This window comes from Podarcis melisellensis (assembly GCF_964234715.1).
Source record: "Podarcis melisellensis genome assembly, chromosome: 6".
In the NCBI taxonomy this organism is placed as follows: domain Eukaryota; kingdom Metazoa; phylum Chordata; class Lepidosauria; order Squamata; family Lacertidae; genus Podarcis; species Podarcis melisellensis.
In genome coordinates this window covers 38,252,812-38,280,168 of record NC_138538.1, presented here as the reverse complement: position 1 = coordinate 38,280,168, position 27,357 = coordinate 38,252,812, and the positions used below count along the sequence as shown (strand labels likewise).

The 27,357-nt window shown below is 41.3% G+C and overlaps 1 protein-coding gene across 2 annotated transcripts in view; it reads right to left on the bottom strand.

Moving 5' to 3' along the window:
* Positions 1 to 1,430: 1,430 nt before the first annotated feature.
* Positions 1,431 to 27,357, bottom strand: part of PLXNA2 (plexin A2) — a 392,250-nt gene continuing 366,323 nt past the window's right edge. Inside the window, exons 27-32 of one of the 2 annotated variants that reach the window (XM_081916268.1) lie at positions 21,478 to 21,577; positions 18,066 to 18,277; positions 16,993 to 17,162; positions 9,016 to 9,228; positions 8,268 to 8,418; positions 1,431 to 5,788 (exon numbers count right to left, since the gene is read on the bottom strand). In XM_081916268.1, the coding sequence (XP_081772394.1) occupies positions 5,693 to 5,788; positions 8,268 to 8,418; positions 9,016 to 9,228; positions 16,993 to 17,162; positions 18,066 to 18,277; positions 21,478 to 21,577 (942 nt within the window). In that variant the 3' untranslated portion in view covers positions 1,431 to 5,692. The remainder of the gene's footprint in view (positions 5,789 to 8,267; positions 8,419 to 9,015; positions 9,229 to 16,992; positions 17,163 to 18,065; positions 18,278 to 21,477; positions 21,578 to 27,357) is intronic. The other variant, XM_081916269.1, reaches the window with a different exon arrangement.

Here is a 27,357-nt window from a genome sequence, read left to right as displayed (position 1 = left end):
AACAAACAGGGCTACTTGGAGAAGAACTGAAGCACAGTACCAGCAGCTCTTGTGTTTGGATGGGAGGAAAAGTTTAAGAGAAGAGACATTGCACTGAGATGCACAAATGATATATCAAAACTTTGGCCCCTTTGTTGGGCTGATGAAATTTTGGGGCAGTTCATCTAGACTATGATGACAAATGATTTCACTTAAACTGAAGTAAACTCAAATGAGTAAGTGGGACCATTCTAGCAAAGTATCTGCTGCTAAAGGGGTCTGGGAGCCCTTCTACCACTTTGGCAGAGGGCAGAAATGAGCTGCCCTGGCAGGCATTCTTGTGATCCAAAATATTGTTAACAGCAAGGAATGGGAGAACACTTTGATAAAAAGTCCTACTTTATGATGTCAGCCCATGACAATGATACTGAGTCTAGAAAACATGGAGGTACGACAGATTTTGGAAGGAGATGGGGCTGCACTCCCTTTTAAGAGCAAAGTCCACACTAAATAGGCACTAAATAGGGAAGCTTAGATGGCTGAAGTGGGTAGGTATGCTCTTTGCCAGCTTAGGGTAGCTGTTGGCACAGCAGCCCATCTAGATATGTGTAGTAGTTGCATCTGTGTTGTTTGTAGGATTGCATTTGCAGAGAGTTCAGAAACTTCAGCTACTGCAAAATGTAACTACTCAAGTTCTGGTGGAAGCCAGGTGGTCAATTCAGGTGACACATGGCAACAGCTGAACTGGCTGCCTGTGCATTTCTGATCCCAATTTAAAGTGCTGTTTTTAATTTTTAAAGCGTTAAAAAAAGTTTGGGGCTGAGTCAACCAAAGGACCACCTTCATTCATAACAGTATACATGTTATGATCACCAACCACCCTTCTTAGGAGAGAGCCTCTTCTGCAGTGGCCCCGCACTGCTGGTATACATCGCCACTGGGAAGACTTAATTGTTACAGGCTTTTTGGAGCACATTAAAGACCTGGCTTTTACATGAGATATTTCCTTTGGCTGTTTCATGGTTCAGTAGCTGGTTCAATATGTGTAATTTTGGGTCAGATGGGTATTGTTGTTGTTTTTAAACTACTGCTGGCCTTTATTATGTATTTTCAGACTGTGACTGTACTGTATTTGATTTTACCTTGTATTTGATTTTACCTTGTTTTTATCACTTTGAGAGGGTTTCCATCTTTTAAGGTGACCTAAACCTGTTTTAAAGATTATAAACATTTTTGCAACACAAATTGTTAATTTATCCAGAGGCTCTTCTAAGAACAGCTGTAGCTCTTTAGCTGTTTACCCCTTCTACCACACTCTAAATGATCATGGAACCTATTACTGACAGAAGGGTCCATTGCTTTGGCAAGTGAAGCGGATGCAGAATTTTAGTGCTGGGAGGGGGGGGAACCCCACTACAGCAGGGGCAGGCAAGTGTGCTAACTAGATGGAATTTTATTTTTTAAAAATGAAGGCCTTCAAAGGAAAGAAGCATTTGATTAGCACATCACTACCCCTTGCAGTGGGCTCTTTGATGGCTCTGGATAGCACTCATCAATGGAAGATTAAATGGAATTATTCAAACGGCCGTGCTAGGCACAGAAATTCCAGAAATGACGTCTCTGGCTTTGATGTGAAAACACCTGAAACAGAGCAGGCTGGGACTCAAACATCAGGGGAAGGAGTCACTGACACAGATAGGGAATGTCACCTAAGGCAAATGCAACGGCTTTTAAATGCTCAAACCCTGCTGCCCAAAGAAAACACTATTTGAATCTTACCCCACCATACTTAAACCATCCATGAATCAGGCTATGAAGCAGCCACAACTGGACTGTTTGGTAGCCGTTTGGTTCCCATATTTATTTAATTGTGGAGCAGAAATTCGAGAACGACTTGTATTCCCAGTTCAGCTTTAGATAAATTTCATCCAGCCAGAGGGCAGAAAATACTAGAAGAAATGATACCACACAGGAGATCCCTTCCAGCCTTAAAAACTGTGTGTGGTGATCATCAGTATACAATGGAAAAGTGTAACTGTAGGAAGCAATGCTTATAGTTAGGGGGCACTTGCAGACTGTGTCTCAATCAGCATGCCTGACACCTGCTAACAACAAAAGGATCCAGCCAATTGATGTGCATTTTGCCACTAGATGGCTACACAACCTAAACCAACAACTCTAGTGTTACCCACCCCTTCTAGATAGTACCTCTGGGTGAGTTACCTCTTCCTCTACTTTTGACTAAATACTCAAGAAACTGCAGCCTCAGTTTGGAAAGATGAAGGTACACCCATACAGAACATCTGTAAAAAGTGAAAACCAATAAAAATGAAAGTGCACTGAAGGAGACCTAACATGATCTAATTGTGAAGTACCTGTAATTGGGTGAAGTAGAAATTCTTTTAACAAAAATTGGCTGTTAAACATTAACAATTAAGTTCAGGAACAGAGGAGACAAATCTGCTCTTGCAGTCAAACTCACACTACCAGACAGTACAGAGGTAACGCTCTGGAAACCAAGCTGCCCTTCTTCTGAGATGCCTCCATTCATTTGGCTCCTGGTCCCTGTTCCTGCCAAGTCAATGTAAATCAGAGCTTTCTGGCTGCAAAGCCTTGGCTGCTGTGAATGTCAAAGGCTTTGGCTTATTGCACAAGGTCAGTCATTAGTATTTCTTTCAGGCTATTAATAGGGCCCAGGGAAACTTATGAAAGTGAATTATCAGGGGGAAAGTGGGCTTGGCACAGCTTTTAATGAATTATAATTAAAGCAGCAAGTTGCTCCTTTCCTTTATCCTTTTGCTGGCAGCATTCAGGATAATGATTAGAAAGTAAAAACTGGGGATTCTCACAGAGTAAGGAATTTAACGTGCAACCCACTCACCCTCAGCCTTCTGTGGAAGCAGCTCCATCTCTCACTATAGGAGATAGGGGTAGTGACATGGCTGCCCAAGCCATTTAGTGGCAAGAAGTGTCTGCTCTACCAGAGAAGTTGTTCCTTCCTCATATTAAGAGGATCTTAATAATGTATGAGCCTGCTCATGAAAGGACTCCACTCAATAAACAGGAAAGAGGGCTGAGGTGGTCCCTCCCCTGATACTGCAAGCCTCCCTGACCCAGTGAGTATGGACAACTGAAGAGAGGAAGCCTACAAACAGACAGCTCTACGCCTGTGCACTTCCATGCAATTTGGAAACCCATTCATGCAGAATTCCATATATTGTGGAAGCCGATGCACATTGAGCTCTAGAAACATAGGCTCCCCCTATTTAGATGTTCATGCTCAACATGGGGGCAGAGAGGTGCACAATGTCATGGGTAGGGCCACCAGCACCACCCCACTTCCTAATTGCATGGAGCCCCCTTCATGCATATAATATTACCTTCTAGTGCTTCTGAAGTCTAAATCCTGCTTTGGACTGATGTGGCAAGGATAGGCCCAGGAGATAGCTGAGATATATAGGTGCTATAGAAGTGAGTTAGGAGCAAAAGCCTTTGGGGTGGGGGTGGGATTCACCTAATGACTCCTCCTGTCAGTGGAAGCACTGCACAATGACTTCCACTTGTGCAACATGGCTTTAACCCTCTCCTCCCCATGCTTGCCACTATCCTCCCCAAAATTGATTTACTCGTGTGTGTGTGTGTGTCCCAGAACAGTGCGCAGGGGGAAGAGAGCAAATTTTCACCTTAGCACAATGTTGAATTTCTCCCTTGTTTTTCCTGATTCTGAGAATTCCCTTCATCAAACAGCTATACAAAGTTACTAAATGGTTACTTCATGACAACTCCTCCCCAAACACCTTTAGGTTTTCCAGTACAGTACTGGTGCCTTGGCAACCTATAACAGACAGGCGATAGTATCCACTGTATCCATCAAGAACAGCTGTTTTAAAACCTAGACATTTAATCGTCTTATGCTGAAAATGCTATACAGTTTGGGAAGTGGTGGCCCAGTCAGAATGGTCATACAAGCTGGTGTCACAACCAGCTTCTTCCTAGACCTTGCTTGAGGGAACCATTCTACTTCTCTCAAATCCGACTCAGATTCCAGTCACGGGATCTGAAACAGTGTGGTCGATAATCCTGCCTTCCATTAGGCCTAATTGTCTTGCCCCAGTCACCCTTCTTAGCTGCAGCCTGCACAAATATCAATATTTATTACAGAGAGAAATATTTACAGCATCCCACCTGCTACTTGGCACTCTCGAAAGGGACAAGAAAGCTTTGGTCTTTTTCTTTTTTAAAAAAAGGAACAACAACAACAACTCACAGACACCAGCCTTCAACTGATCACTAAGAAATGGGCTGTTAGGGTCAGCTAAGAAACCTAACCCAAGACAGGACACATGGACAAAGACAAAGACAACAGCCATTAACAGGCATGTAGAGTGTGCCATTTCCTTTTGTCTCCCCTCCCACTAGACATAGAAATCTTATGCTCGACCTTTGCATGACCTTGCATATGGTGTGAGGAAAAAAAATGCAAATGCCATTTGTCCTGATTGCATAAGCATCAGTGAATCCAATGTGGGAAAGCAATAAATATGTTGCCTCACTAGGTCTATGCTGTTCAAGTATTACTTGCTGTAAACATTTTTTCCTTTACTGCAAGAAATCACATAGTGACTAGGAAAACAACGACCCAAAAGCTAACCAACCCACACCCCAAGCAACTAAGAAAGCCAATTAGTTTTTACACAAATTGCACCTGCAGAAGCCCACAATGCACCAGTTTCAGTTTAAACCACTCACAATTTCCTTAGCTTCAAAACGGACAGGACATTCCTTAGGAACACAGTTGTCAAATACACAGAGACAGGGAGGAATCTCTTCAAGAGGGAGAAGGTTTGTATCAACGCAGAAGAGGAATGAAGGACTTTCATAAAATCATATGCCCCTCCAACGGTAAATAAGGAGTATTAAAAAAATATCTGTACTCTATAAATACACAGCTGAAGATGAATTTCAAGACAGATGGGCTGAAGGACTGGATGGCTTTTCCACTCAGGTACATTTCTGCTAAGTGCCTCTTGCAGATACAGACTGCTGGACTTTCTTTCCCCAGCTGCACTATTTGAAAGGTTTGGTGCAAATTTGTGCTTGTGGGGCTTTCTGTAAGTTCCCAGGCAGAGGCATAAATGGAGTTTTTCAAACATTCCCAAAGGCGTGAAAATCCACTTGCGAACCATCCATCTGAGCCACAGACAACAGGGATTTCATGAGATGGGAGGGGCAGTGTATGCAGCGGAATTTTTTCAATGGGATATTTGATGTGGCCACTGTGGTTTTTGTTACATTTCATTTTTTTCTTCTCTCTTTCCTTTTTCTTTAAAAAACAAAACAAAACTTTAAATAGCATTTTTTTTATCTCCTAATATACATCAAACAACTTTCATGCAAAGCAGCAGTCATGGAGGAATCTAGGCTTCCCAGAACCTTTCTAGGTGTACAACTTGAGGAACTGAACTTCTTGGCAAACCCAACTGGTTTCTTTTTAAGATGCGCCATTGTTACTGGTTTTCTCCTGTCCTTTTGACTGAAATCTGATGATCGAATTTTGAGCTACGTATCTGGGCTAACATCTCTTCCTCGGTGGAGGTTGTCACAGTACTTTAGGTGTGTTCCCAGCAGCCTCCTTGCTGGTTTTACTCAGTTCCCAGAAGTTTTTGAGGCAACTACTTCCATCTCTTTGTTCCAGGAGTTCCTGCTCCTTTCTTCAGCTCTCCATAGACATGGCACCAATAAGCTGTTCTACTTTGTATGCCAAGCGCTGCCGGCGCGCCTGCTCATCCTGCTCCAGAGCCCCGATGATCTAGAACCAAGATAAATGCCAGCGCGTTAGAAAGAGCAGAACTAATAATAAAAAACAGCCAATATAGTGAGTCAGATTAAATGGAGAGAGGGATGGGAAAAAGGAAAGATAGAAACAAAGAAATGGTTTTAGAAAATCTAGGTGATTTTGGTATCTATATATATTCTGCTAAGAAAACTGCGTTGATTCCATTCTGTGAATTACACATAAAACCAAAAGTGGAGTTCTGCTTGACCAGAAGTCCAGCACCTTGTTTTCACAGTGGCCAACCAGATACATCCACAGGTGTGATGTTCTGACATTTCAGTCTAGCTTTGTTAGTAGTTACGAGATACACACACACACACACACACACACACACACACACCTGTTACTTTTTTTAGAGAGCTTGGAAGATGCATGAGGGTAGATGACCAACCGAATCCTAGCCTTTAGCTGTATTTTCCCCCAAGAAAAAGGTTAAGGGTAAAATGACTGCAAAGCAGAGTGCCACTGCCTTCACCAGCCCATACGCATTTTTGTGTTATCACAGTGGTGCACATTACCAGCAAAAAACACAATCATATTCTGGATGCTACATTTCCTGTATCATTTAACAAGAAAGTAATGAGGTTCTCATCCCTAATCGGCAAATGGCTGCTGCACAGTACCACGCGCTTATACATGCAATTAAATGACAAAAGCCTTGCTTTTAATGGTTGTAATTGCAAAATAGGCTTTTCTTGCACTGCAAATTAAAGGGTTGAACAGATGGTGGGAACTTGGTTTCAAGTGATGCATCCATCAGAAGAGCCCATGCTGCCAGCAACACTTTGCAAAATAGATTGTGTTTGAGTTGTGCCATACTATTCATTTCTGGGGGGAAAGGGATGGTGGGACAGCACCGTAGGTCAGAATGCGTTTTTGAAAGCATTTGGAGAGCAGTTCGGCTTTTCAAGCAGCTTTTTTAAAATGAACATTTAAACCACAACTCTGCTTTCTCTGACGACTGTGATGTAATTACATAATGATGAAGAGTAGTCACTAATTCAATTCTTTTTGAAATAAATTTCGATAATGGTAGATAGTGGATAGAATCACAAATGAGGCAACCTGACAAAGATAACTAGAAATTATCACAGGCCTCAAATAACACTTCAGAGGGTGTTTTGGGGGTTTTTACTCCACATTTCACAATAAAGCTATTTTACAACACATATTTTAAATCTACAATACTACAGGGATTTATAAACTCATTTATAGAAATTTAGAGATGACTGCTTTTAGATTTCAAGATTAAAAACTAGCCCATGTTATATTAGGGACTTCTTGGCTGTGGCATTCTGCTTATGGAATTCAGGAAGAGACCTTTACTTTTCTCTCTTTTTGACACCATTCATTTTATTTCCCCAGGCTTTTAACGGTTTAGTTTTTAAACCATTAGGATGCAATACATAAAAACTAGGAGCATTCATGGTTTGGGTTCTTTTGGTTCCAAGTTACACTAAGAATATGTTTATGATATATGGGACCAGAATCTCAAGAACTGGACATGTACCTTCACAGACAAAATGCCACAATGTCAAGCTGTTTTTAAAACTCGGGTGTTTCAAACATATCTTTTGATATGGGATAACAGGGTGTGTGTGTCTGCTGTTCAAATACAGCTGAAGGGCTTTTGACCGGGACCAATTTCTTTTCTTAAGTATCTTCACTAGAGTTCCCATATTTCAAAAAGTACTTTTGGAGCTACTGTTGAGGAAACTCGGCAAAAATGACACTGCCGACATAGATTGACAGATTTTCCTGGACATTTTTACGATTTCCACCTGGACACTGCTTCCAACTGCAGTATTCCAAGTATGTCCGGGAAATTCTGGACGTAGCGCAACCCTATCTTCACTGATCCCTGACTCATTTCTGAGCATCATTCAATATGCTTGTGCTAACCTTTAAAGCCCTTCATGGCTTGGGACAAGGTACAAGCCTGACTGTGCACATAGACTTCACCAGCTGAGTTGAGTTGAAAGCAACTAGGGAGAGGGCCTTCTTAGCTGTGATGCACTGTTTATGAAATGTTACTACTAATATTTAATATTGTAATTTGTTAAGGCTGCAATCCAAAATATTTTCTTTTCAGTGTTGGTGTGTGTGTGAAATCCAAAGGTGGTTCAACTGCTTAGTCCTATGTGCTGCAGCATAGAAGTGTGAACAGGCTCCTTAGAGCTTCAGTCAAATGTATTTATATCCTTCCTCAAGCCCTTTCTGCTCAGCATGGAAAGACCAGGAATGATGCTGGTGGGGTTGTAGTGGGTGTGTTGAAGGGACAGCATTTATGTCTTTGTGCCCCCTACATGAATCCACTATGCCCCCCCCCCCCACTGAACAGTAACGGAATAGGCCTTGTGTGTCTTATCCATCATGTTATGGCAACAACACTCAGGTGCCTCATGAGACAAATAGTTCCTTGGGCCCCTCCAGGGAAGAAATGTTTCCTCACCTCCTCACTGTATTTGCTGACATAGGAATAGATTTCATTGAGTGCACTCAGCATGTTGAAATCAATAGAGTGCAGGCGTGACTGTTCTGCGAGGTAGGCATTCATATCTTGGTCACTGATGGCTGGGAGTTTTGCAATGTCTGCATAATACCTGCAAAAGAAATGGAAAGGAATACATGAGAATGATGTACTCTGGAAACAGAAAGGAATGTGTATATTGCTAGACAGATAGGTCTTGTAGGGTATATAAAGAAGCTTAAAGTAAGTTGCATTTTTTCAAATAATGGATATGTTGCCACATGCCATGTTAACAGCATTACATAAAAACTAGCAACTGCTTATTTCTGAAAAAACAGCAACCCTGTATTACTTAGTAATGGAAAAGGAAACAAGCAACTCCACTTGTAGAAATACTTTTGGAGCTTGAGAAGGGAGAAGAACAACTGATAATCAAAGAGTGAAAGCTCAGTCAAAAATTAAAACAACACTAGAATGAATTGAAAGAAAAAGAGGAAAGTACATTAGGAAGCAAAACAAGAACATGAATGGGAGAGGACACTGTGGTTAATACTACAACACTTCCAGTATGTGCAAATAGATATTTGATGACACAAGAAGACAACACTTTTCTGTCTGTGCTAACCCAATGCAGCAGTTCTCAGTGACAGTACCACAGTAACTGCATACTTGGGAGAAATTTGGAGGAAGCAGCTCACGACATAGTAGGCATTCATTGATCCCCACTTACCTCTCTACCCAGCTTTTATAGCTGGGTATGTCCTTAGCATAGAGCAGCTTGTTGGAGGGGGAGTCTTTGCCCAGACGGTGCTCTGAGGTGGAACAAGAATCCATAAAGGTCTGGGCCACGACTGAGAGGCAGGCATCTGTGATACTTCCCTTATGGATGTCGAAGACGAACTGTGGATTTTTAATTACATTCACCCAGAAACGGAGGGGAAGGCTGTAGAAACATAAGCACACATTGCAAGTTCAAGGAAGAGAATAACTTATCTTCTCTCACCAAAATATTCTTTCTTTCTTTCTTTCTTTCTTTCTTTCTTTCTTTCTTTCTTTCTTTCTTTCTCCTTCCTTCCTTCCTTCCTTCCTTCCTTCCTTCCTTCCTTCCTTCCTTCCTTCCTTCCTTCCTCACAAAATAGCATGCGATGCCCACAAAATATTAAGAGTATACGTTTAGCAAGAAAAGCTCCAAGCAGTACAGAAAAAGAATCAGAACCAGATGGGAACTAAACTGCAGCCAAATTCAAAATCTTTTTCCTGTAAGATGTTGGGAAAAGTACACAAAATCAAATTTGAGCGATTTTCTTGTTGAACTCTGTTTTTGTTTTTTTTTTGTGCTGAACACTCACTAGAGTGATTATGTCTAGCCAGTTCTGTGCAAATCCTGTTCTATGGCTACTCTCCAAATGGGTATGTGTTTGTATTTAATATGTTAATAGGTTCCTGTTGCATATATTGTGCCAATAGGCTCGTGCTATGTACCTAGAGCCAACTCACAATAAGTTTTTTTTAAGAGAGTGTCAGCCCTTCTCTTTAATTTTTTAATTAATCTGAAGAGAAGAGAGCCAGTGTTGTGTTCATTTACTTGCTTGTCTCTTTTGCTCATAAAGGCCAACATTATTCTCTGAGAAAAAACAAAAACTCTGTGTTCCTATTTTTTTTTAAAAATGAGTATCTGTTTCAAACTCCAGGTAACCATCCTCAGAAAGAGAACTATACATTTTGATTGCCTAAATGTTCTTTACAGAAGTTTGTGAATAATGGCTGGTCCTAGGCATGTCAACAGTTATTTTCATCCATTGCTGGAGAAAATTAGTGATATTGCCATACATGATAATTCCTTGGTTTAGAAAGTAAACTTGGTGACTTATAATTCTTGCCTTAAATACAGCTGCAGGTGGTGTGGTAGGGCAGAGGTGCTCAACCAATCTCCTGGCAGATGAGTCGCTGCTGCTTACCAGGAGAGGTGAGGTGGTGGGGAAGTGCAAATGCACTGGCTGAGTCAACCCTGTGCTCCTGCCAGTGTGTTTGCACTATGCTACCCTCTCTGCTGTCTTGCCCCTCTTGGTAAGCAGCAGTGACTCACCCGCTGAGAGGTCAGGTAAGCACCTTCATTTCACCATGCTGCCCACTACTGCTTAACCACTGAGTATTTCTAGGGAATGGGTTTTTAATTTAGCTCAGTATTCAGTCTCTCAGATTCAATCTTAAGTGAGGCATGGCCTCAGATCCTGAAGAGCCACTTCAAGTCAGAATAGATTGGGCTATTTCCTATGTTTCTATGCCAGGAGGGAAAACTGAGTTGCTTCTTTCCCTCTAGCAGACCACAAGAAATGCTTTCCCCAGGGAATTCCCCTGGTGCAAAACTTGTCATCATTTCAGATGTCAGGCAGAGATGTTTATGTTTTCCTGGAGATTTAGGCTGCAATTATATGCTATTATGCTGTGAAATCTGTTTTTAATAATGTTTATGCAATTTTTATTTTTTTTACTTGGGTTGTAAATCACTTCAAGATTTTTTAAAGTGGGAAATGAAGTATAAATTGAATAAGCCTAAACCTGTCAGCAGGTAAGGTAAGGTTGGGCGGGGGGGGGGAAGTGTAGTGATCCTGAGTATCTATGAGAGGTTTAGGGACAGGCTAGATTCTGCCATGCTTCTGATAATATCAATGCAGACTTAAGAGCATATGCCCAATTTTGGGTCATAGTTGGGCTTGAAAATGTGTTATTTTACAGTTTTTAAAAAGAGTTCGGTTTGACAAACACAATCATAAAATGTACTAGAGGGATCATGAATCTCCAGGGGAAATTACTGCCCACTGTGGGCTTGATTCCCTCCTGAATACCTATCCAGGGAGATTTTGCCTCTGGGCTTCTGTTCTATAGTGAATAGATCAGTTGTGTTAAAGAAATAAATACATGAGCTGAACCAGGAATAAGTCACAAACAGCACTGCTGTTCTTGAGGAAACTTGACTGGCTGCTAAACTCCTGCACATTGCATTTTACTAATACACAGGGGCTAATTCCTTACATCTTTCCTTAAATTGTGTCAGCAGTGGAACATGACCACAGGCAAGTTTCTTTTGACTGTGTTCATGATGAGGTGCAACACCGAGACATGTTTCTGACAAATCTCTAGAACCCTTTCTCCCAATTGTTCATGCAGCTCAAGAGTTGCAGCGTCAGTTTCACACTACAAAGTCATAGGGCACTTTTAGCCATTTTCTTACTGCTTTGCCAGATGCCTGCCACAAAATGCAGAGGATGACTGCCTGTTGCCCTGTCCTCTTGGACAGCGAGTTAGAGGCTTTCCTTCTAAATCCTAGGCATCTGCAATATATGATTCACTTTCCTCTGTGGCAGGATCAAAACAAAGCTGCCACTTCCTGCTAGCTTTTGAGCATGTGACAGGGAATCCTGCTTTAATAAAGATGAACTACTGTGTGCACCCAATGCTAAGCTAGATTGTTTCTCTGCTGTTCCAACTTGGATTCTGTCCAATAAGCATTTCCCAGTCTGCAAAAGAGTGTAATTCCCAACAAATTGCCAACCTTGTTCTTTCAGTAACTTTCAGTTACTTCACTCAACACTTCTCCTGACTGACCTTCACAGCACCAGTAAAACACCTCAATCTACAAAACACTATAATGCTTAAATCTTTCTTTCTTCGGGAAAATCAGGGGATAAGAGTAACCCCTCCTTCAGTGGAGCGCCAACACCCAGGAAAGAAAAAAGATGTTGCTCTAGCACTAAATAGTCTGGGCAGCTTGGGTCAACTGCCAAAATCTGCTGCTAATGGCGGGCATGGTCCTAAATCTCAGTGAGTTTGATTCCCCATTTGTAAAAACAGCACTGCTTCTCCCTGGCTGATAGCACTATTTGCCAGGCTGTATATGTGCTGTGGGAATGAATGAATCCAAAAGAGGCATAAGAGAATCCCATAGAAAAGGTGCAAGGCATCTTAAGTTTTTTTTCTTGGAAGGCCTGGGACAACATGCTTTTCTTTCTAGATCACTTATGGTACCCTCTGCATTAAATTCAATCTGCACATTTATTTGATTTCAGTAATTACTAGCCAGCTCCAAATGTAGCAGATGTACTGGGGGGGGGGTGATAATAGGAAGGACTAGATAGATTTGGAAATAACATAAGCAAGTTGCTGCTGGCAGTGTGGTGGCAGCGAGGATTGGAAAAAAAACACCCTCAATTTATCATTCAGCAGCTGCCAAAAAGCAGGTCAAAAAGGGGAACTTGCCCACTCCAGAAATGCTTCCTGCAAGTCTCTGCAATCTGGCAGGCATACAAATTAAAACCATGAAATAAATATTAAGTTCTTGCTTTCCTTTTCCTGAGTCCAGCTGTGGCAGGATCTGAGTGCTCGGGAAAGGGCAACAGGTCAATCGCAGGATACCAACTTTGCATGTAGAAAATCCAAGGCCCAACTAAGATGATTTGAAGAATTCTGTCTTCACAAATTGCTGTGCCAAATTGCCCTGACCAAATGACCTCTTGGACTAATGTGTGGATTGGAACCTAGCTATGCAATACACTGTACACTTCTCCAAATGTTGTGCGACAGTTCTTAGCAGTTTGAGCATACCAAAATAAGTTTTTTTGTTTTTTTAAAACCAAAATAAAATTTTGAGATAAATCAAAACAATGTGTTTTGAGAGAAATTGCACAATTAAATAGATATTGAAATATGTATTTCAAGATGCATTTTGAGACAATTAAGACATGTATTCACAGATTAATGCAGAGATGGAATGGGACTACTGTATGGTTAAAAAAGATGCAAAAATGACATGAGCTGGAAAGAGATTAATCTATCCCTAGGTTCGATCCTTGGTATTTCCAGTTAAAATATCTCAGATGGCAGGGAGGGAGTGGACACTTTTGCTGAGCTAAATGGACCAATGATCTGACTTAGTGTAAGGCAGCTTTGTGTGTTTGCATGATCACAGTTGAAAGGGGAAGATTTGGATGCCGGTTGGAATTTGGACACAGGAGTGTCTGTCTCTCCTTTCAAGATCCCCCCCCCAGCTGCTGTATGCAGAGATCAGCTACGGTTGAGGATCTCTCCGTACTAAAGGCTCATGGGGTCTGGCAGCCACAGGGGGTGGAAATCTCTACTCATCAGCACCACTTGGTAGCATTAAGATGTGTCATTTTATTCCAGATTCCAACATTTTATCCTAATAACTCATTCCTCTAAAGCTTCTGTTAAATTGTTTTTAGCTCCCTACTGCCTTAGCAGGGAATCTGGCTTTGGCAGACAGGATGATTAGAGGCTTTTCAAACCACAAGGGATTGAAGAACACACACACAACACACACATTGTCTGGGGGTTCATGCTTGGTATACGTATGAGCTTTTATTCTCCTTCCAATGGTAAATTTCTAACACAGGGAATTCTTAATCCTAAAATAAAAGCCAAGAGAAAGATGTAAAAGCAGCAATTGTTCTGAAAGTGTGGAATAAACTGCTGTTTGAATCAGTTGTACTTGATTGAAGCATGACCTCCTCTCAGACACCCTATCTCGTAAGCAAGATTTTGGGTGAAACTCATCAAACACACTTGGGAAGTGGGTACTTGACCAGTCACATCTGTTAGATGCTCAAACTAAGTCGGGAGTTCCCTAACTGGTCCATGGACCACATTCAGGTGATCTGTAGTGCGTCTGGAAAAATACGATTGCACATTACAATTGCTACAAAAGGCAGAAAAAATTATTAAGTGGCCCTCCAAGACCCTCAGCAATTTTCAAGTGGTTCGTGTGCAATAAAAGGGTTTGGAAACCACTGAACTAAGTAGTTGTTACAACTAAGGTAAGTAACAACTATCCTTTCAGGTTGTTTTTGTTCTACTTCCAATAGCCCCTTTGAGACTTTTCTTTCATCTCCTAAAAGTTCATTTTTAAGGTTTTGGGGGTTTGGACAGACAAACTGCAGAGTGGGGAAGCTCTCAAACATGCATGTTAATAATAACAATCTTCCCCCTTGGGATCCCCCAGCAACCAAGTAATTGTTATGCTAATGTTTAGTTTGCAATGCATCTATGGAAACCAATAAAAAATTATTTACAAAATAGTTACAGCCTGCCCCACCCTACCACAAGTACAGGGGTGTGATAAGGGTTTAAAATGAGACATGAAATTCATGAACATTTGGCAGAGTCTTAGGAACGTAAGAAGCTGCCTTATATGGATTCAGACCCTTGGTCCATATAGTTGAGTTCTGTCTATAGTCTACTCTACACTGACTGGCAGTGGCTCTCTGCGATCTCAGATACAGATCTCCCCTAACCCTACCTGGAGATTGAACCTGAGACCTCCTGCATGCAAAGCAGATGCTCTTCCACTGAGCTCCGTTCCTTCCCTGGTCTTAGCTACAACTGCACTTTTAGGGTGACTTTATGTTGGCTTCCCCTCCTCAGCTCCTGTCCAGCCTTTTCCAAAACCTGTCACCTCTTCTCAGTGATAAAGTGGAGAATGCTGCCTTTGCCTTTTAGGCGCCTCTCTGCAAATTCAGCAAACATGGATTGTGTTTCTGGCTCTGCTGACTGAGAGAGCATCACTCAATCAGCTCTAGATGTGATAACACTATCAAGTAATGGAATAATTAATAAGGCTGGAATAATTAAAGAGAGACAGGTAGGAATCAATCCCAAGCCTCTGTCCTGAAAATAAATGGCTATATACTGAGCGACGTTGAGGTCAAATTATTCCACACTTTCCTAATACAAATCTTGTGCTTTCTTTGAAGTGTTAGGGTTTTATCATTGTCAAGAACAAAATAGTGAATCTGGTGAAGCAGGGCCCTCTGCTGGATGGAGTAGAAATAAGTGTGTCCTTTATTGTACCTTTAGTCCTGAAAGCCTCAGAAGTCTATTTTCATTACTTCAAACATTGAAAATCATTCCTGATTCAGCTACTTCTCCATATTGGTTGTTGAGCAAATGGTCACTACAGCTTCAGATGAACTAGGCTACTATCAGCTTAGGTTTCTGCCAGTGTGGCCATCAACCAGAATATGGGTTGTGGCTATGTGAGTATTGACAGGCCAGCAGACCACAAATTGAAATTGTATTTCTTTTTGGTAGCTTTGGTGCTGATCTGATAGGGAGGTTGGCAGGTTTTTATGTGACTGCTCTTTAAGCAAATCTGATCATTCTGTGCTAGAGAAATAGTTTTAAACACAGTAAATTCTGCACAAGACACCAAGGACGTAATTTGTATTGTTGTCCGAGGGAAGCAGATGGTGCTACAACTATAAAGCTGCATAAAATATTAGAAAAAAAGAGCTGAACAGGAAAAGAATCAGCAACTCTACTTAAATACTTCCAGTAAGAATAAGTACCTAGTTAGAAATGGATCTGAGAACAATGAAATCCACGTTCTTTTTCAGGAGTAACCAAATAAGAATTTTCAGGAGAACTATTTCTTTTGTTTGTTTCAAGCTTGAAAGGCTTTTAGACAATGAACAGACTTTAATCTGAGTCTCTGAATTTGCCTTCCCTTGGCTGCCCGTGCTCTACTGCTCTATGAATTTGAACAAGGCAATTCAATACAGTTCAGGTTTGCCCAGAAATGCCCAGCTATATCAAGGAGAGCATATTCTGCCTTGGTTTTATCTTTTTATTGTCTCCAACTCATACCAGAGGTGGTTTGCAGCTTCCCTGGTGGCTATTTCCTGTGATACAAAGTCCTTTCCCTTTCCTTTCCCCCCTTCTCATTCCTTTCAAGAAGCACAGCTACACTCCTCTTGCTCACATATATTACCTGCTTCTCCTAGAGTGGGGGAGGGGGCAGACCTCAGGCCTGGGGTCTCTGGGCCTTTCTATCTGGTCCTCAGAACTGTCCCCAGACCACACCCCTCACTGGCCCTGCTTCACACCTGGATTAAAGGATTATATATATATTTTTTAAAAATTATCCCATCTTGCCATATATCTGGGTTTCCGGTTTGCTGAAAATCTGCCTGGACGCCATTTTCCAGCCGAATTCCTGGACGTGTCCAGGAAAACCCAGACGTATGGCAGCCCTACTGATGTTTCCCATTTTAAAAAGTAAGAGATTATGATTTTAAATTAAGGAGGAAGGGGACTGCTTTGTGGAAGACTCTGCTATATAGACTTCTTCTGCGGCACCATGTAAGCTTCTGCAAGGCACCGTGGGGCTGTGCGGGCATAGCTTTTGTTGGGTCATTGGAACTCAAATGGCTGGGCTAGAGCATCGGTGACTCAAATCAGGACTGAGCTTACACATATGCATGATGGATTGAATGGAATGAATAGATAGGTCTGAGGGAGGGTAGCAAAGCAGCATGAAATGGCTGAGTCAGGAGCAGAGCTACACTGTTAAACCTACATGGGTGTTTCAGGCATCTCAAATCAATGGTCGGTATCCAACTAAATAGATCTGCTGGCAGAAGGATTTCTCCTTGTGAAAAATGTATGCCTAAGGCCCCACGAAATGCAACAAAACATGCTAGTTCACAAGTAAAAAAATGGCTCCGTCTGCTTTTAGAGCAATATGGAGAATCCGAAACTGTGTTTGCCTTCAGAAAGCAAGCTGGACATGATCTAGAGAGTTCTGTAATAGGCTCCAACTGAATGAGACAAACCCTGCTCTGACCACAAGGGCTTACACATTCCCGTATCTCAGCAATTTTTGTCCACACTCATAAACTTTGACCCCTCTCACCAGTTGCTTTTCCATGTGTGCCTCACGTCAGTGTCGTGGATGCCGTGCTTATCCGCTTGCTCGTCCAAGAAATCAAACATATATTTGATGGCCAGTGGGAGAGCGCTGCCTCGGTGCACAGTGCTGAACAAGGTCTCGAACAAGTCATCCACAAACTTTTGCAGCGTACCCTGATGGGAGCAGAGACGAGAGTGTGAGGGTATTTGGCCACAAATCATCAGCAGAGGCAGTTGCAGGACAGTATTAGGATAGGCAGGGCTGAGCTGAACCAGCCTCAGTAACTTCACAGACTCATTTACAGACTGTAAAGCTGCCCCGGTTATTATTAACTGATAGTTATTTTAAATATATGTGCCACTCAGTCTTCATTGTCACAAACAATCCCAGAATGCGGCAAATAAAAACATTAAAAGAAAGCACAAAATTTTATATATATTATCCAAACTGGTGTTTAATTGCAGGTGTATTCTACAGCATGTTATTGATACAATAATAGTGCAATATATGTGGTTTGGCATTTTAGGTGCTTCCCCATTGCTGTCTGCAACAAAAGCAGGATAAAAGCATACCAGAATATATGCAATATAAAAAGTTACAGGTTTTCAGCATGAAGTTACAGGATAGACACTGATTGGAAATGAAGCAGTGTGATCATTCCAAAACTTTTGCAAAAAGTATTGGAAGTGAGATCACGTGCGACTGCCCCAGAAGAATAATAATATTAACTCACTTGTGTCTTACCATTGCTTCATGCACTGATGAAAAAGAGATAGAGGATCAAAGCTCTGGTGCTGGACCAGCCAGTCAAGTATTAATAAAATATGGGTCCCTGGGGTGACATTTAAGGTGCAAGAAGCTTTAAGGTGCAAGAGGGTTGCTTTTTCACCTGTTCATCAGCAACCCAAAGGCATAATGAGAACAATGGTCTCATTTTCACAAAGCTCTACAGGTGGCCAGTTAATATGCTGCTTCCCAAACAGATTTTGATGTTTCTTTGTTAGCATTACTGGTTAATATACCACAGTTTTGCATGGATGGTGCTTTGGGAGCTTTGCAACAGAAATTAATATTACCTTTGTAGCAAGCAGCCTTGTCAGGTAGATCTCTGACACCATCTTACTGCCCCGATCACCTTCCTTCTGGTCACCGTGGTCATGATTCTTGACTAAGTGCCAGACTTTCACCCCACTCTCTAGGTCTGGGGTAATCATGGGAGCCCTGGAACGGAGACTGTCTGGGCTACCTGTGTACCGAAATGTGGAATCTGGGCAGGAGGAAAAAGAAGCTGGTGATGCACAAAAGGAAAACAGGCTTGGTTATATCTCTGTCTTACTTCGTCCACAATTTTCTAACAGTGAAGGCAAGTTTAGTGGCTTATTTAAGGAGCAGTGAAAATGTGAACACACTATCAAACCACAGTCTTTCACAAACAGTCTGCCATTCTATTGCAAAATACGCCAGATATTTTTTGTACTTTATGATGGATATGGGCACCATTATGTGCAACCACACAACCTTGGATAAAAGAACTGATTAGGTGAAACACAGTCACCATCCAGTTAGAATTGAAAACAAAACCTTCTAAACCTAAGTAATCTTGGCTACTATAGCTACTACATACAGTAGCAGCTTAATGTAAGATGACAAATTGTGCAGTATCTGCCCATGCCATGTGAGGAGTCTACTATTATTCACCAGGGGATTGGAACAGGGTTTTGTTTTGTTTTGGCAGTAGATGAAAGCTAGACTAGCCACTGTCCGTCTGTTTGATATTTCTTATGCCTTGTTTTTAAGCAAATCCTTGTTTTGCTATGACCAGCTCAGGCTAGTTTCTTAATTTGCTGTTCTTCCCTTCTGGGTGACAGTAGGATTAAAGGGACCCCCATAAATTAGGAGGCGAGTGAGTGAATCATTACAAAATTTTCTGAAGCTTCACTCTTGATTAATGCTAAGATAAATATGAATATTCCTGTGGATGTAATTAAGGGGTGAGAGCACTGAATCATTCTATTTTTAGATCTAGCTTTGCACCAATACATAATGCAAATGCAGAGAGAGTAAATAGGGCTTCATTTGCATGCCATCTGCGCAATCAGAGATATCAATATCAATATTAGCAACAACTGTGGAGACTTAGTGTGCAAATGCTCTAATGGCAACTTCTGACTCTGAATAGTTCAATATTGATATTGCTTGAATACAGCTTGAGTTCTATCCTCCAAATCAGGGGTCCTTGCCCAGAAGAACTCTCAAAAGGGCTTTATACTGTGGTCTAAACCACTGAGCCTCTTGGGATTGCCGATTGGAAGGTCGGCGGTTCGAATCTCCACAACCGAGTGAGCTCCTGTTGCTCTGTCCCAGCTCCTGCCAACCTAGCAGTTTGAAAGCACGCCAGTGCAAGTAGATAAATAGGTACCGCTGTGGCAGGAAGGTAAACGGCATTTCCGTGCGCTCTGGTTTCCATCACAGTGTTCCGTTGCGCCAGAAGCGATTTAGTCATGCTGGCCACATGACCCAGAAAGCTGTCTGTGGACAAATGCCGGCTCCCTCGGCCTGAAAGCGAGATGAGCGCTGCAACCCCATAGTTGCCTTTGACTGGACTTAACCATCCAGGGGTCCTTTATCTACCTTTTACCTTTACACACCATAACTTTAAAGCATATTCAAAGCATTCCCCCCTCAAAGAACTCTGGGCACTGTTAAGGGTTGCTAGGAATTGTAACTCTGTGGAGGGTAAACTACAGGGCCCAGAATTCTTTGAGGGAAAGAATGTGCCTTACAGGTATAGTGTGGATGCAAACCCAGTTAATTGCAAGCAGAGATAAGTTGTTGCAGATAGTTGTAATGGTGCTGTCTCTACAAAGTATTCCCTTCATAGTTTTGATTTGGTGTTTTGAAATAAATATTTTGAAATGTTTATGAATAGAGATCGGTGGTACTTAGACCTTTTCCTCACAAACTAGCCAGCAGAATGAAAGAGCTGAAAATCCATTTCACTTGTAACTTCAGCAAAACATCTCAACATTTTTGTTACAGAAAAAATGTACAGCAATTATTTCATTCAACACAAACTTTTGCCAGAAACAGATGGCAAAAATAAATATGTCCAAATTCTCAAATTTGTTATTTAATTTCAATCCCAGTTACATTCTTTGATAAAACAGTTGTGCCCTCCACAATCAGGACTTGATCACCTCCCAACATTCCTTTTATAATTGCCATAAGGAAATTAGGAGAATAAATGATAGCAAATAACAAAGCAATATAATACAGCCCAAATTACAATTAATTATCTTGCAAGAAAAAGATAACCAATAACCAATTATAATTTATTCAACTTTTCTAAAAATGGACAGGCATGCAGCTCATTTTACTGCAATATGTAGTTCTTTGGTATCTTGCAAACAAAACAGCAGCATATCTTGATTAATGACTAAGTGCACACTTGAGAGCAAACTATAATCAATACGGCTCTTTGAGGATACACAAGTTTCCACTTTAGGGCTGAGTCAAAATTACCCACTGATTTCTTCCCCAAACCAAAACGTGAGAATAATAGACACAGCCATTTTCCAAACAGCCACGGTCTAGTCACAAATTACATTTTAGGTGTACAGTACCACCCTGGTGCCCTCTAGATGTTTTTGACCACATCTCCCAGCAGCCCAACCCATGGCCATGGCAAATGGCCAGGGTTGATGCTCAGAACATCCAGAGGACAGCAGGGTCGGGAATGCTGAATTGCACAAGTTTTGATGCACACATCAAAAGGATAACATCTGAATAGGTCCTTTGCCGGCCGGCCTAATTTCTTACCAAATTGGTTAATTTTGTGATAATTTCAGTGGGGACATCTGAGAACCCTGGATATTTGAAATTAGCACCCATTCCAACAAACTTCAAATAGAGAATTGAAGAAACAGCAGCTCTGTAGGAGTAACTGCTTTAAGAGAATGCTTCTAGTTCTGGTATACACACAGATAGTCCCATTTCATAGGCACAGCAACTCATAACTCAGGGCTCTCCCACACTTCCATTGTCCCGTGCCTAGAAAGCACAGGTCCCAGCAGTTTTGCATTTGCTCTGCAGCTTTCCCCTGCAAAACACGCTATTTACAGCTGAATCAGAACAAACAGCAATCCATAGAAAATCCGATTGACATTTGGTCTGATTCAGCAGTAAACTCTGGTTTTCCTGGGAGACAGTGGCAAGGCAAACAAAGGTGTGGACAAGCCCTCAAAGACAGAAAGGGGCAGTCCTGGTATGTGATGTGATCTATGTGTGCATCAAAGCTACTGTACAGCTTTGGACTGCGCCCAGTGATTGCCCAGTGATTTTTTGGTGTACAAAAAATAAAAAGATAGCATGTCCCATGCCTCAGAGCCAGGGGTAAGAACTCTAATAAGCTTGCTGGCACAATTAGCTGATTAGACCACTAATCTGGAAATTCAAGAAAAGTTTACATCACATCACTTTGCTTCTTACCATATCTGCTAATTGAGGTCCGTGATATGCTGGCAGAGGCGGGAATGTTGTAGGATGAGGTCTGCTTGGGAACAAGGGCTACTACAGAGCGATCAGACACCTGTTGGGAGAAAGGAGCACAAAAGATAAGCAAGCAATGGAATATTGTAAAGAAAGCTGTTCACAGAGTCCAACTAGCTAAGAACACTGAAAGTTTGGCAGAAACATAAGGAACGGCACATGGTGCCAGAGGACCAATGAGAAAACAAAGGAGATATTTCCCTTGTTGGTTTGTTCTATCCCTGAAGAAAATGACTGAGAATGGAGCTGGGGAAACATATTGAGGGCATTCTTGGTCATTTGATTTAGGATTACATTTACTCCAATAAAAATTGAGATTCCCAAGAATTGTAGCAACCTAATTAAAGCAATAACGCACTGGGAATAAAACAGCTATAATAATGTTATGGACCATAAAACATTCATATTAAACCATTTTTTATTTTAACCATTTTTATGAACTTTAAAAGTTTGATTTACAGCAGAACAAGTCATAAAACCATCTTTCAAGATCTTAAATTGTCAGTCCCACAAATGCACCAAAAAGGAGGGGTGAATTAAATTTGGGGAAGTCAAACCATAAATGAACATTAACACTAACGAGATTTTGTTATAGCAGGTTTTAGTGGTAGCATTTAATTTTACCCTCCCTATAAATCTGAGAGTCATACAGTTTTTAACTTATCTTCATTAACAGACCTTTACATCTCTGAGATTTGTATTAACAGCCTCCTAGTGTGGAACAGTTGTGGGAATTTAAATGGTAAGCTATTCAAACTGGGAATGCTCTCTTGACTTGTGCCTGTCTTATATGAGTTTGGATGGGCCTATACCCTTTCAAATCATCCCACTGCTGGTGTTAAATCATTAAAAAGCTGTTCATTTTGAAGGTGCTCAACCGGGCTTGCCAGCACATGTGAAAAGGATCTAGGGGGTCTTAGTAGACCACAAGCTTAATATGACTCAACAGTGTGATCAAGCAGCAAAAAAAGCTAATGCTCTAGGTTGCATCAATAGAAGTATGGTCTCCAGATCAAAGGAAGTAATAGTATCACTCTATCCTGCCTTGGTCAGACCCCACCTGGAGTGGTGTGTCCAGTTTGGGGCACCACAATTTAAGATGGATATTGACAAGCTGGAATGTGTGTAGGGGAGGGCAACCAAGATGGTTTGGAAACCAAGGCTTATCAGTGGTCAGCAAACTTTATCAGCAGGGTGCTGGTCCACTGTCCCTCAGTCATTGTAGGGGGCTGAACTATATTTTGAAAAAAAAGAATGAACGAATTCCTATGCCCCACAAATAACTCAGAGATGCATTTTAAATAAAAGGACACATTCTACTCATGTAAAAACACCAGGCAGGCCCCACAAATAGCCCAGAGATGCATTTTAAATAAAAGGACACATTCTAATGTAAAAGCATGCCGATTCCCGGACCGTCCGCGGGCTGGATTTAGAAGGCAGTTGGGCTTTAGTTTGCTTACCCATGCTTATGAGGAACAGCTGAGGGAGTTGGGCATGTGTAGCCTGGTAAAGAGGAAACTGAGTGGAGCTATGATAGTCATCTTTAAATATCTAAAGGGCTATCAAATGGAAGACGGAGCAACCTTGTTTTCTCCCCCTCAGGAGGGTATGACCTGAACCAATAGCTTAAAGTTACAAGAAAGTGATTCTGACTAAACATCAGAAAGAACTTTCTGACAATGAGAGCTGTTCGACAGTGAACAGACTTCCTCGGGAGGTGGTGGACTCTCCTTCATTGGAAGTTTTAAAGCAGAGGTTGGATGGCCATCTGTCATGGATGCTTTAGTTGAGATTCCTGAATTGCTGGGGTCAAACTAGATGACCCTTGGGTTCCCTTCCAACTCTACAATTCAGCCAATAGAGTGCTGAAGTGCAGACATGATGTCAATGATATATCTTTGTTTAAACAGTAAGACTAGGCAGACTCACATTTTGAAATGCTGCATATTGGTCTTGACACCAGCCTTGCTCTTACCTACAAGAGTCTCAGTCCTATTATATTTATTTTTAGATGCAATTATAATCATTCTGTTTTATGAATCTTTTATAATTTTGTGCATGGTTTTTAAAAATCTATTTACATTTTTATTGCGTTATTCCTTTGTAAACTGCCCTGAGGTGGTAGAAAAATACTTATAATAAAGAAATAAAGCAGACTCAAGGATGTCACAGCCCTCTTTTAATTATTATTTCTGTATCTAGAATACAGCATGTAAGGGTGCCTTACATTATTTTAGCTTATTTGTCTCAACAACAACTAAATATTTTGATCTGAATTTAACAACCTTCGGTCTAAACCCAACATCTTGCTTCATTCACAGGGATGTTGTGAGAATTCATACGATTGTGAGTTTAGGCTGTAATCTTATACATACTACCTGAGAGAAAGCTCCACTGAACTCAACAGAGCTTACTTTTGAGTAGGCACACATAGGATTGTGTAGTCAAAGCACTACATCAGTGATAAGCATTAGAGTTCCCAGCAAAAGGCAAACGATTACTAATGTATGGAGGCCCATGAAGCCCTTCATTACAGAAGTTATTATAAATGTTATTTTTTCCTTCTATTAATAATAGGGCCTAGCATGATATGCAGCAAGAATAATGTATTTATATTTGGCAAGCACAACACTTTGTGCCTCTGTTATTTCTCCTCCTCCACATCCTTTCACCCAATTTATAAGTCTCTAGAAGGAACGATCAACAATCATATTATTTTCTTATGATGTTATTAGCTGCCACTTAGGTTTAATTCCAGCAGCTGAAATACAAAAGGCAGTTCACACACACAAAAGAAATCACTTCCAGGCTTCTGGGTTTGCAGAGTTTCTTCAGAGCTGTAGTTAACAAAAGAAAAAGAAAAAATCCAGATACAACACACATGCGCACACATACTCTCACTTCAAACAGGGTTTGACAAATACTTCAAATTCTTAGCCACCAGTGTCAAAGTACTAAATTCCTGGGTAACCAAACACCTAGTGGTTTAGCAGCTCTGAGTCCATCCAAGGCTTCGGTGGAATGCTTGTTCTTGTCAGCTAAAGTAATATCTGATGCACATGCTCCAGCCCACTTCACACATATCCATCCAAACATAAAATCTGGTGAAGAAGGAGAAACTGATGGATGTCTTTCAGTTTTCATCCGTATCTTTGTAGAACCTGTATACTTAATTCAGTGCGATGACTTCAGTGGCAGCTGGTGTACATATTTTACAACAGCGTGTTGCGCTTTCCACCTGAGCCATGCCATCAGAATGCTATGACAGGAATGGGTAAAACGATGTATCCCAAACCATTCCTAACAGTACCTCTTTAACAGATGATATCTGATTCATATTGCCATGTGAATTGACTCATGCATGGGCCCTACCTGCCAGTTCTATACATGTACCTTACGTAGCGAAGGCTCTAGGATAACTTGGTTGGTAGAGCGTGAGACTCTTAATCTTAGGAATGTGGGTTTGAGACCCATGTTGGGTGAAAGATTTCTGCATTGTAGGGGGTTGGACTAGATTATCCTTGTAGCCGCCTCCAACTCTACAATTCTATGATTCTTCCAAGCTCATTAGCTCATTTAGTTTCAGAACTGTCCAAACAATGCATGCAAAAGGCACTAGTTATTCAGTGGAGAAGTATTTTCCTAGTCCTTTTAAAAAACCTACTAGGTTGAGAAACAATAAATACAACTGGGGAATACATTTTCCATTCACGTGCATGAAATTATGAGAGTGAGCTACTGAATAAGGCAACTGGGTTTTGTTTTCTGTTTTGCTTATTCTTCCCTATCCTTAATATTTAATTGGAAATAGTCTCTAATCTCTCTTTCCTTAGTGCTTTCAGCTTTCCATTGACTTGGTTTGCTGCCTTGGAATTAACCTTACATATGCAATTATACATTGTTCAATGTTAAATTGAGGGCAAGCCATTTTTCTTGTAATAGGACGCATTTGTGAAAGCTATATTTCCCCCTTTCAATCTTCTTGAATCTTTCAATCTGTTTTCAGAGCACTTACATTTTCAGTTTTATTTATTGCAATTGGTAATAAATGGTGTACATTTCAAGGGACTGCTAATCTGAAGTTAACGACATGCTGCAATATGCTGGCTCTTAGAAACAGTAAATGGAGATTTTGTAGCTTTCCACTGACCTGAACTGTACAGTTCTACAGTGCCTGAACTGTATTTGATTTGTGTTTCGGCTGCATCTCTATTTGGAGAGCTGCTGCACTAGAGGAGTCCCGTGCAGCTGTGTGAGTCACTTATACAACACATGCAAATATCTAGGGATGCAATTGTGTGGACACTTATGTTCTTCAACACCTTTGGAGGTTCTGTGGCTGCATTAAAAATCCACAAAAGCAAAGATAACCTATGTTGCCCTCTGGTTAAACTCCCACCCGCCCATCAAAAAGTTGTTAAGCTTTTCTTTTCTTTTCTTTTTTAGGAAGACCCAGACATATTTGACAATATAATTCAAATTGGAAAATTGGATAGGGCATCTCTGAAGTAACTCCTTAAGTTAGAGCTCTCAAAATTCAATCTGATATTGTATTTCAGCATCACTATCATGACCTGCACCTAGCATTTGCATATGTGAAAGGAATGATCTGTGAGCTGAACTTTGCTTCTACAGAAGGACTGTAGCAAGGAGCCTGGCTTATCACCTACTGTGGGAACCAGCCTAGGCCATATGAAGAGCTTAGACAGCCTGATTGTCCTGTTAATGGGGATGCTGCAGCCATTCTTCCTGGGCTTGTTCTGTATGAGGCAGACCATATCTAGGGAGCACAGTATTAAGCAGGGTAGCCATGCCTACTTCCAAGAGGAACAGGGAGCAACTAGGACAGACATTCCTCTTAAGTGTCTGCAAACAGGAGGTTATGGGCAAGATTTTAAATTCTCGCTCTCATATCTGAGGCCACAGGGTTTACTGTAAATCCACCGTTATGTTTTTCAAGGTTAGGCTCAGAGATGCTGGGTGGTGACCCCAAGCCTCACAGTAACCAAATATATTGCTATAGCAGGAAGAAAAGGGAAGACTACAAAATATATGTATGAATTCCTGTTTTCAGATTATATCTTGTCATTTCACCTATGCTCAGGATGAGAACAAACAATAAATCCCAACAGAAGGAAATACCAATTTAACTATTAAAATCAACGCATGTAACCTCCCCCCCCCCCAAGGTAAATCAGGCTTTTAAAAGCACCTCCAAAATGCATGCTGAAAAGAAGTTTTGGCCAGGTGCCTGAAGGTAAGAACAGATCTAGAGTGTCCAAGTTCCCCTGGGGAGGAAATTCTATAATACAGGTGCTACAACTGAGAAGGGTCTGCTCTATGTCTCTTCTGATAAGGAAAGAGCTCAGAGCAAAACCCTCATCTTAAGACCTTAATGTTGTATATTTTTGGATGCCTGATCCAGCAAAGTTGCTCTTATGTTCATGTGTGTTATCAAGGTTGTGGGCTTTTAAGGTTAAAAGTAACTATTCTAATTGTACTCCGATTGGGAGCCACCACAGACTTCCAGTAGACATGTAATGTGCTTTCACTGTCTCCCAGTCACCAGCAAGGTAGACTGAAGTTTCTGAATAGTTTTCAAAGGCTGACCCACATAGAGTGTGCTACTGCACTCTAATGTGAAGGTTACCAAGCTATGCATCATGGCGATCTTTTCCTAGTGGCCACAGCTGGCAAATCAACTTAAAATGATAAAAGGCACTTCTGGTCACAGCTGTCACCTGAGATTCCAGAAGCAATACTTGGTCCGGCAGCACCCTCAGACTGTGCACCTGGTCCTTCAAAAGAATAGCATCA